This window comes from Caenorhabditis elegans, chromosome III, assembly GCF_000002985.6.
Source record: "Caenorhabditis elegans chromosome III".
NCBI classification, from domain to species: Eukaryota; Metazoa; Nematoda; class Chromadorea; order Rhabditida; family Rhabditidae; genus Caenorhabditis; species Caenorhabditis elegans.
In genome coordinates, this window is record NC_003281.10 from 4,998,364 (window position 1) to 5,008,849 (window position 10,486).

The 10,486-nt window shown below is 34.2% G+C and overlaps 5 protein-coding genes and 1 non-coding gene across 6 annotated transcripts; 2 read left to right on the forward strand and 4 right to left on the reverse strand.

Moving 5' to 3' along the window:
- Positions 1–1,011: 1,011 nt before the first annotated feature.
- On the forward strand, positions 1,012–3,005 carry smcr-8 (Guanine nucleotide exchange protein smcr-8). Its single transcript, NM_065659.6, has 8 exons — positions 1,012–1,179; positions 1,225–1,539; positions 1,588–1,734; positions 1,777–1,889; positions 1,936–2,327; positions 2,375–2,461; positions 2,500–2,562; positions 2,672–3,005. Exons 1-8 carry the CDS (start codon positions 1,020–1,022, stop codon positions 2,928–2,930), a joined length of 1,536 nt encoding a protein of 511 aa, NP_498060.2. The 5' UTR covers positions 1,012–1,019; the 3' UTR covers positions 2,931–3,005.
- R144.10 (Coiled-coil domain-containing protein 25) lies at positions 2,934–3,968 on the reverse strand. The gene is made up of 6 exons (NM_065660.4): positions 3,916–3,968; positions 3,787–3,868; positions 3,679–3,735; positions 3,565–3,633; positions 3,474–3,521; positions 2,934–3,422 (listed from the first exon to the last, which is right to left on the reverse strand). Exons 1-6 carry the CDS (start codon positions 3,945–3,947, stop codon positions 3,108–3,110), a joined length of 603 nt encoding a protein of 200 aa, NP_498061.1. The 5' UTR covers positions 3,948–3,968; the 3' UTR covers positions 2,934–3,107.
- An 865-nt stretch (positions 3,969–4,833) lies between these two features.
- Positions 4,834–6,358, reverse strand: R144.6 (Transmembrane protein 144 homolog). The gene is made up of 7 exons (NM_065661.8): positions 6,264–6,358; positions 6,011–6,133; positions 5,864–5,963; positions 5,737–5,817; positions 5,428–5,692; positions 5,271–5,375; positions 4,834–5,224 (listed from the first exon to the last, which is right to left on the reverse strand). The coding sequence occupies exons 1-7, from the start codon at positions 6,355–6,357 to the stop codon at positions 4,955–4,957; spliced, it is 1,038 nt and encodes a 345-aa protein (NP_498062.2). The 5' UTR covers position 6,358; the 3' UTR covers positions 4,834–4,954.
- Positions 6,359–6,458: 100 nt separating this feature from the next.
- Positions 6,459–8,618, reverse strand: R144.12 (uncharacterized protein). Its single transcript, NM_001027555.7, has 7 exons — positions 8,438–8,618; positions 7,835–8,077; positions 7,657–7,762; positions 7,478–7,603; positions 7,327–7,430; positions 6,737–6,941; positions 6,459–6,635 (listed from the first exon to the last, which is right to left on the reverse strand). Exons 1-7 carry the CDS (start codon positions 8,599–8,601, stop codon positions 6,582–6,584), a joined length of 1,002 nt encoding a protein of 333 aa, NP_001022726.1. The 5' UTR covers positions 8,602–8,618; the 3' UTR covers positions 6,459–6,581.
- On the forward strand, positions 6,889–6,909 carry 21ur-15580. Its single transcript, NR_052301.1, has one exon.
- Positions 8,619–8,718: 100 nt separating the features above from the next.
- R144.11 (DUF5683 domain-containing protein) lies at positions 8,719–10,467 on the reverse strand (the record flags this gene model as incomplete). The annotated part of the gene is made up of 7 exons (NM_065662.7): positions 8,719–8,997; positions 9,044–9,116; positions 9,162–9,294; positions 9,346–9,416; positions 9,706–9,983; positions 10,209–10,333; positions 10,386–10,467. The coding sequence occupies 7 exons, from the start codon at positions 10,465–10,467 to the stop codon at positions 8,836–8,838; spliced, it is 924 nt and encodes a 307-aa protein (NP_498063.1). The 3' UTR covers positions 8,719–8,835.
- Between the last annotated feature and the right edge of the window lie 19 nt (positions 10,468–10,486).

Consider the following 10,486-nt stretch of genomic DNA (forward strand, 5'->3'; position numbering starts at 1 on the left):
CAATTGGGAAGGATAACTGGGAGAAGAGATAGTGTTTGATTTGGAGAGACCCAGTATTCGGCATCTTGGGAAGAAGAAGATACAGTCGTCGTGAGACGCAGAACAAATAGGATCGATCGATTTTTGAGGGAAAATAGAGATGTTGAACACGTCATCACACCATTATAAGAGAAAGAAGAACGAAGAAATCTGGTTTGGAAAAGTGAAGAGAGAAAAAAGAAAAAGGGCTTTTTTCGGTGAAAAATGAGTGGAATCAAGTGAATAAAACAAAGACAAAGTGATAACCATCTGTCATCTAGGTCAAGGCAGTCAGGAAAAAAGTCTATAGCTGTCAACCGCAGGCTAGTTTTATTACCTCGGGTATGAATATTAATGAAGCATTAAAATATTGAGCGCTTGGATTTACATAGAATTTAGAAAATCAGAAAACAGTCTTTATTTAGCAGAACAATTGTGGAAATTATGGACACATTTTTTTTGTAATCAGAAAATGATTTTCTTCGGCTATTGTTGTTAACAAACACGCGAAAAATAGAATATTTGACAGAGTATACTATAAATATCAAAAATATGTCTTAAATAATTCCGAATATGCAAATTTCTGCGCGAAAACGTTCAAAACTGACGATTAAAAACCAGAAAAACTACAGAAACAAATTACAGTTATTTCAGCCGTGTGGAGAATCCTCGGCCACGGCCACCAGAACAATATCTCCTGACTGCAGTGACTGGTTTTCCGATGTTTACACTGCTGGAAGTTACTTCATTGTTCTTTTGCAAACAATTTCGCTTGGAAAATATTGATTTAATTTAACTTGAACGTAAATTGACTTTTAAATTGATTAATGAGTAGTTTTATAGAGGGTTTTGGTTACTGTAGCTTTAAAGGCGCATGCTTGAAAAGTTTTAATGAAGGAAACTCTTCCATAATTTGCAAACATTTTCACTTTTGTTTTTTAAGCCGTTTTCTGCTGAATTCGTCTTTTTATTATGAAATTAAAATTGTATTAATTTCAGAAATGATTTCATTCGAGGATTTTCTCCTCCGACCATCCAAAGTCGTCGATCCATTCAACAGATTCGTCGCAAAAATTGATCCATTTCTGACTCTTGTCGAATTTTGCCAAGTTATCGGACCAAAACCACTAGCGGTAGTTTCTCAGCGGCCAGATGATAAAAGTAAATATTTATACACAATTTTCTCGAATAAATGCTAATTTTCAGTCCGCGGAGTTGACATAAACGATATGGCAATCTGGTTGATGTCGTCTGATACTGTTCCGGGTACAATGATTGTGTTGGAAAACAATCAAACGGGTGTATATGCGGCCGCATATTATTTTAATTTGTACGACATGAGAGCAAGAGCTTTTCAAAGAAATTTATGCATCGCCTATTTATGTTCGGAGAAGCCAACAAAAGAAACTTTGAACCTATTCTCATCAGCTATGAAAAAATTAGTTTCACCAGTTTTGATTTGCAATCGACGTCTGTTTATTCGCCATGTCACTGATATTGTCAAGTTTTCGGACAGTGTTGGTAAGTTTTTTTTCTTCGATTTTTTAAACAAATTGTTACCATTTTCAGATGAAACCACCCTGAAACAGTACTATACACTGAATGGAGATTCACAAAAGTTGTCAGACGGAAGCAGATTCAATGTAGTTTTCGAGCAAACCAGGCTTCTAAAAAGCAAATTTTTGACGAAAAGATTTCAAGAAATGGCTTTTGATGGTGAACAAAACGTTGAGACTTTGATTTAGAATTATATTTCAGATGACATTTGCTGTGGTCACAATGCAGAAAACATGAACGAAGCTGAAGATATTATTTGCTCATTCCGAGTTCCATCAATTCCATTGAGTCCTGTGGAAACTCTCACTCCATGTGTAAGATTTTAAAACCTTTGTTGCCTATAAAAATTAAATTATACAGGCGTATTCATCCATAATTCCAAAACTACGCCAACTATGCTCCGAACTATGTTCATCAGGAAGCCCTAATAGAAATTCTACTCATGGAGCTCTTTTCTGTGGACACCGTCCCATCGCAACTACATCACCAGCCGCCACTACAACTTTGCCTTGGAACACTGATTCAGGAAAATCTGATAATGATAAAAACGGAGAAGAAACTCTAAAAGAAGTAACTGGACACCTGGGAGATGTCATATTTCCATTGCTTTGTGGAGAAGATTTGGTAGTTTGTGGAGCAGAACAGAGAAAGAGTACTGTAGAAGATATGCTCGGGAAATTGAGCAGAGTTGTTCCAAGAGAAAGTGCTCGGAATGTAGAAGAAAATATCAAAATCGAAAAGGATCCAAATAGGTAAATAATCAGAAAACATTCAATTCTAAAATTTGGTAATTTTTCAGAATAGGCAATGGATTGGGCGGTCTGCTATGTAATAGAAATGAGACCGGAAAATTGGCAAGATGGAGAAATGTTCTTGATATGAATAGGTAATAAAAATTCAAAAAAAAAAAAATATCGGTTTCAGAAGTGCTCTCAAGACGTTTACCTACGATGGATCATTGCTAGCTGGTCTCAATAAGAAAAGAAAGTGAGTAACATTTATGGACTTATTTCCTTATCTTGTCAAACAATTAAGTGCAAATAAGGGGATAAGTTCAGTTAAGATATACACTCTCCTAACAATAAACGCCTTTCAGGTTCCCATCTGATCGTTCCCTGGTCCTTTTTATAATTGCCTATTTGACAAATATTTGTCAGCTTGCATTCATCTGTCGATATATGTTCATCAAATCTCCGAACTCTATCGAAAAAGCATTGGGAGATCAGCAGAAACTGAGCTCAGACGACGAAAGAATATTGATCAACTTGCTGATGGGAATCGACTTCGAAAAATTCAACCAACTCAAAGTATCATCCAAAGACGGGGCAAAGCCGAGTAGAACCATCAATTTGTGATTTAAAAATTTGAATATTTATGAAACAATAAAAAAAATCAAATTCAGTCTGATACAATACAAGCTGTCATTGAAACAAAACATAATTATAGATGATATGAACAGTAATTAGAAGAAGGAAAATTTTAAAAATAAGGACGACAGAGCATTGATTTACGACAATGCATTCGGAGAACTTTCATCTTTTGATGATATCCTGTTTCATTTGGTTGATTTCAGCCCAAAAGTCTGCCTTGTCACGATTTCTAGCCAATTCAGCCGCCTTCTTGAACTCTTCAAAAGACTGCTTCAGAATGGCGAGCTCTTGACGCAAATTAGTGTTTTCCGCCACGAGATGAGCGATTTCTTTTTCATGTTGTTCTAAAACTCGGTCATCTTCTTCGTCTGGCTCTGTCATTGATCGTTTTGACTTTTTATAATGAGCCTTTGGTTCAGTTGGCCAGTGACAGATGATTTCTGGTTTATCAATGTCCGGGATTCTCACTTTGCACACCTGGAAATGTAATTTTGATTAACGAACGCTTTTGTTAATAAGAAATCTCACCATATATTCTGAATTATTGCATTTCACGTACATGTTCGAAAGAACAAGCTGTAAAATAAAAAATAACACTCGAAAGCTGAATTTATCTTACATCAACACTTCCTGAAATAAAATCCACTTTGTCAGCAACAGTCGGGTGTTTAAGCAGATTTTCGAAGTCCTAAACAGTTTTTAATAATTTTTGCAATGATGTTGGCCAGTTTACCTCTTTGCCGATGACGTGGGTAGTTGGCATCCAAGAAAGGTATTTTTTGGTATCTTTCTGAAAAATAGTTGATTTTAGAATTAAGTAGTTTTCAAAATTAGGCGTTACACTGTAATCTCGTCTCCATTCTTCATCGTGGACGATATTGGCGATGAATATTTCATGCGGCACTGGAGCAAGAGATTTTGATCTTAGAATGAACGACGTTGAATAGAAATAAAATGAATTTCAACTTACAGTGATTTGGGTTTTCGATTACCTCCGGACATATCGTCTTGTCGCGATTTTCCCTGTAAAAACGATTTGAGCTTAATCTCCTAAATTAGTCGTTTTTGAGCGGAAAAGACAAATGGAGGTAAAGTTTTTCGAGTTTTATTTGAAAAAAATCAATTCAGGGAACCATTCGGTAGAAAGAGCAATAAGGAATGATGCGAGTAATGATGAGAAAATCGGAAATTTCAATTGAAAATTTAGTTTTCCACACGACAGGAGAAGTCCACAGACTACGGTACTCGGCAACCGCTGTGAGACCCGACCAGGGGACCTTTGAATGCGCCTTTAAAGTTTTTGGATTTTGCACAAAACTTACCGACATTTTATGTCAAAATTTAATTTAATTTAATTTAATTTAATTTATTACGATAGTAAGATAATAAAAAGAGAAGAAAAAAAAAATTAATTTTCAAAGTTTGGAAAATCTATTAATTTTGCATATAAATTGTGGTCTACAAGGTATGACTGAAAATTCACTTTTTCTGCTTGAACTTGGCGGTTTCGAAATTTTTTAAAATTCTGTTTTCAAATTCTGAAAGAACATAAAATTCGCTACAAAATGGCTACGGGAATTTCTAAAAAAGTTAGCTTGAAGCCAGAAATTAATTTTCAAAGATTGGAAAATCTATTAATTTTGCATATAAATTGTGGTCTACAAGGTATGACTGAAAATTCACTTTTTCTGCTTGAACTTGGCGGTTTCGAAATTTTTTAAAATTCTGTTTTCAAATTCTGAAAGAACATAAAATTCGCTACAAAATGGCTACGGGAATTTCTAAAAAAGTTAGTTTGAAGCCAGAAATTAATTTTCAAAGTTTGGAAAATCTATTAATTTTGCATATAAATTGTGGTAATAATGATCTTGGAAAGAAGGCTATAATTGAGATAAACTATTCATTTCTGTTCAAAATATCACAATCTCTTCAAATGTTTTTGTACAAAATGTTTGTATATAATATTATAATACACATATATTCAAGAACCCATTTTACAAGAATACAAATTATTTGGAAACTCCCACACAAATCGCTCCAATCAACGTGATGGCGACAGCAATAGATAGAAGACGGAGATTTCGGGATCCGGAAATGTCACGGAAGTAGAACACACTCCATAGTGCAGCAATAACTCCGGGAACCATTGAGATAATTGGAAATGATACGGCTTGTGATAAATTGTCATTTGCCACAAACCAAGATGCTTGGGCGATTCCCCACATTGATCCAGCTGTCATTGATGGTCCAACTAATCGGGATGAAGCAAATGGATTATTCTGAATTTTATAAATTTGATTTTTGAAATACAATTCGATGTTTTACTCTGGAATAAATAACGTAACCAATCATAAGTGCCGATGCGGTGCAGAAAATTCCAATATAGTGAGAGAAAACATATCCGAGTCCGGTTTTCGGGGCGGTAGGGTACTGAAGAATTGAGATGTGAATTGAATTCAGATAAAATTGTATAGTTTCTTACAATTTCGGGATGATCTTGGATATAGATGACCGGTACAAAAGTGAATCCATAGAAGACTCCGGCAACTAGAGAAGTGATAATTGCGAGAAGCCTCTTTTGATTGCGATGAGCTCTTGTTGGCACTGCTCCGCCACGTGGCACCACTATATCACTATCATCTGGAGCTACGTCATCAGTCAAATCATCATCCGGTGCCACCATCAGAGGACTTCTTTCTGACGCGGTCTGAGGCTCGTTTGGACGGATTTGGGAAAAAAGAAATCCACTGAAATTTGGTGTTGTATGTCAGAACTTCATATAAATTCTTACCCAAAAACCACAAGAACCAATCCAAAATAGTTAAGAAATGGGTACTCGGGTACTGTAGAATTTATCCCAAAAAGTCCAAATCTGAAAACAGAGCATTTCTCGAAACAATCGATTTTATGTTTGAAACCTTCCAGCAGCCCATCCAGCTACACAATTCGTAGTTCCCCAGACCAACATTCCCATTCCAATTCCAATTGTATTCATAATAGGAACTGCCGTCGCATTTCCTGAATAATCACATTCGAAGTCACCAGGTACACTAAAAAACTCTTACCGAGAGCCCAGAACATGCCACCAAGCATTGCAAGTGGCTCGAATTCTGGAAATCCTTGTGTTGAATAAACTACGATTCCAACCAGAAGAATAGCTGTGGACATGATCCATTGCACGAAAATTCCTGCAATTTTTATTTAGATGAGTTTATCTTTGAGATATCTGGAGTTGAAAGAGTTTTTCGGAGTATGGGTTACTGTACTTATTGGAGGCGCACACCTTACCGTATTTTTGCGATAAAAAATAGTACCTACCATTTCCCGAATGACATTTCTTCACAGGAACAAACATGGATCCAAAAAGAACTGATGAAAGTGCACATGCACTTAATCCAACAGCTATGCTCATCCTGAAAAACTAGATTCTAGTAACTTGAAAATTTTTGTCAAACTAAAATATTTATAATGGTCAAAAATACCAGGGGTGTAGTAATATAACATGAATAAAAGTAATTCAATATATTTATAATTACCGAAAGAGAATAAATAACAAGAAAAAAGAAGAAAAAACCAGTCTAAAAACAAAAATTGCAAGCCTAAAACAGAAGAAAAAACTAAAAATTCTGAAAAAAATCAATCGTCCATTCCAATTACAGCCTTCAACTCGTCATCTTCTTCGTTGACATCCTGAAATTTTGGTATATTTTTTTTTCAAATTGATCAGTATTTCGTTGAATACTTACTAGAAAATTCAATTCAAATTTCAGTAATTAAAAAGACCAATCTACCTTTAAATGATCATATCTTGTAATAATAGGAGTCGCAATTCCACGAATATCTCCAGTTGCAGTAATCTGATTCCACAACGATGGTTTGATATCTCTCATAATTCGATTCCGTTTCAACATTTTCCAATAATATTCTTTTCCACCTTCAGCATGCTCAAATGAAGCTCGTGCGGCTTCTGCATCCGCATGAATATCGGTTAGATATCTGAAAAATAAAAAGTTGATTGAATTGAACTACAATGTGTTTTTCTTTGTTTTACACTGGTGAACTAGGTCAGAGCAGTTAGGGGAAACTGGTTTTCGTATAATTAAAGTGGAAAGAAAACAATTTTAAAAATTCGTTGCTTTGAACTATTTTCTATAATTTTTTTTTTATTTAGCAGAAGTGCAACAATTCCGAGTGTCACTTCAGAGAAAAAGTGTCATTTTTAATTATTTTTATTCGAAAAATAACGTTTTCTCTAAAAACACGAAAATCTCCAGCACTGCTCACAATTATAACTGGGCATTTTTGATTTTTCCTCGAGTTTGTTTAGTAATTTTCAATTCAATTCCAAATTATGAAATTGAATCTGATTAACCTCCCTCACCTATACAATAAATGCCATTGTTTATTGGCATACCAAGCAGCTCCCAGTAGTATTGGATAGGCAATGGCAAAAGACGCTGCTGAGCCACCCATTATTCTTGAACTCTGTAACTCAATTAGAATGAAATTAAAAAGGGAATTAATGTACGTACATTATGAATCCAATATGTGAAGATAGAACTGAAAGTTGTCCACGTAGCCCACGAGATGCTCCGTTGAGCAAGTGAAGCGTACCCATCATAGGCGTAGAGATCTCGGAGAAACAGGAAATGGTGAGCCTGAAAAATGATTTTTTTTAATTTCGAAATATGTACAAGCTTCAAATTCTCACATTATCGGAAAATGCGTAACAATCTGTGAATTCTTCTGCAATCTCCGAATCCCATCGAATTGGTACACGCTCGCCCAGAAAATCCATTCCTTCCGGGTTTTGGCTTCTAAATTGAACAATTGATAGCAAAACTTTTAGTTAGTTGCAATTTTATTTTAAATTTGAAAAGCCGTCTCACTTAAAATAATCCAGTGCCTCCTGTGCATTCTTAAATCTCGAATACATTGGAACCGCAAGATTGAGGCCTGTTCGAACACCTAGAGATCCTGAAGCAACAGTTTCATCTGAATTTGTCATTGATCGTTGAATCTGAACTGATACAACTGCATCTTTTGGAATACGAGATTCACGATCCAAGAATCTACCATATTCTTGATCAGCAATTGGTACTAGATGTTCTGGTAATGGTTCCACGGAGTATCTGGAAATGGGTAATAATTGATATTTATCACAACTGATAGATCTTATCAAATTGTAATTGTTATCAATATTTGATAAATTACTATAGTTTGTAGTCTGTAGTTTATAGTCGGTATTCTCCGTTTTCAATTATTTTTTTTGTAAAAATGAATTAAAAATTTTTTTAAAGAAAATAATTATTTTGTTTTTTATTTATCAACACATTTTTTTTGGGAAAACCCCTTCTCGGTTTTGATTTTCCTGAAAAAATTTGAATTTTGTGAATTTTCAAAAAAAAAAGAAAAGAAATTCGTTCTTCCAATTTTCCGGCCGATCACAAAATTTTGTATTTCAAACTTTGGATTGTATCCGAGATTATTACCTTTTTGGAAACGTAAAATTAACGAATGGGCCATTAATAAGAATTGATCCAATCGGATATCCAACTACTGTAGCTGCAAGAAGCCCAATTCTTGCCCGTCGACCCATTTTCGACTGAAGCCATAAAGTGGCTCGTTGATTCCATTCGGAATATGTTGAACCCATTTTGAAACTGCAATCGTCTACGGAAATTGAATATTTTGAATATGAAATTGAGATATAGATTAAATATAAAAGGAATTTTTCGATAAACCTTTGGAAAACCAGGCAAGTTTGATTTCCTTTTTAATAAAAAAATTTATAAAATTAAAAATTAGAAAAGAAAACTAATAAAATCTCTACATTCTAACCCGTTAAAACACACAAAAATAAAACAAAAAACACGAAAGATAAATTAATCTAATTCTGATTTTCTTCTCCGTCATCAGCAGATATTTTATCATATTGATTGATTCGTTTTCGAATTTTTCGAATTTCTCGAGCTCTGACTGAAAGCTTAACAGGAGCATTGATGACGTCACCATTACGTGCTATTTGTCGCTCGCCTTCTTCGCCAAGAATCTGAAAATCGTATTTATTTTCTTATTTTTTTTTTGAATAAACAAACCCTTCGATATAATCTGTTTAATTTCATTGTAGATTCCAAATAATCAATACCTCCGATCGCATATTCATCACCTCTAAAATTCTTTTTTTTAACAAAAATACATGTAATGAAATCTTACCTAACTACAGTATCCTCATCAGATCTCGTAGTTTTAAAAGACTCAAAATGTTTTGAAAATTGTGAAAATGCAGCGAAAGTGAATGTGAGAGCAGCTACAGTTGCCAAATATGGACCAGCCATCATAGCGATACCTGAAAATTTATTGAAATTTCATTCTAGAATTTGATTGGAACATTATTTACCGTTTAATACTCCATAACTCATTGATGAAATTCCAATCCACGCGAAGATTGGAGCACAGAAATATTCGCCACTGGAAAACAAATATTTTTGCTCAGATTTTTTATCACAGTGAGTTTATTCAGAGAAAAATTATTTGTTTTGTCAAATTTTTAATAATCCTCAGTCATAATTATATTTGTGATAAAGACAGGCTTTCTGGACATTTTTTTTGGATTTTTTTTCGATTTTTTTCGTAGAAAAACCAAAAAATCCGATTTTTTAAACGAAAATGAAACATTTTAGCTTCAAAATTTGAAATAAAAACGAAAACAACCTCCTTGTTTTTTTTTCCGAAAAAAAAAATTTAAATAAAAAAGTACCTGTTTGCAATTTGTAATTCTCGTTGAACAACAAACATTTTGGCAGCATCTGAGAGCATTAATCGTGAAATAATTTCATCTCCTGTTTCACTGTTCATTTCAATTTTTCTTCGATGTTTACTTAATCCTAAATCAACTTCTAAATTGGCTCCGATTCTCCGTGCAGTTTCCACGTCATCAAGTGTCATTCGAAGTGGAAATTGTAGTTCTGCACCACTGCTCAGGAACAGTCCTCCATACGTTTTTGGCTCCATTTCATCGGTCAATACCACGTGGAACTTAATATTTTTAAGTTAAAGTCTCAACACGACAAATATTTGTTATATACAAAAACATGTGCACCTTTAAAGATTACTGTAATTTCTAACCTCCAATTTCTGTAAAATTGTCATTGCTTTTTCAGTTGTTCTCTGTTTTCTCAAATCGTTTTTCGTCAAGTATTCTTTAAAAGCGCACACTTTTTTCTTTTACAATTTTTTTCGCGTCGAGACCTAAATAATAACCTTTGACTTTTTCAATCCTTCCATTTTATCCATTTCGTGCTCGACGAGCTCTTTCAAACTCTCGCTTGGTTCCAGTGAACTCCTGTTTAAATATGGTTTCGCCCAAATTTGATCTCCACGAAAACCTAAAATCAAGCAGATTTCAAACCGTTTTTTTCAAAAAATAAAAGTTTTTACCATGTACCATAATATATCCAAGTGGATATATCGGAATAATTCCCAAATAGATTTGTTTGATCCGCGAGAAATATTGAGACATCTGAACTAACAATTTTTAA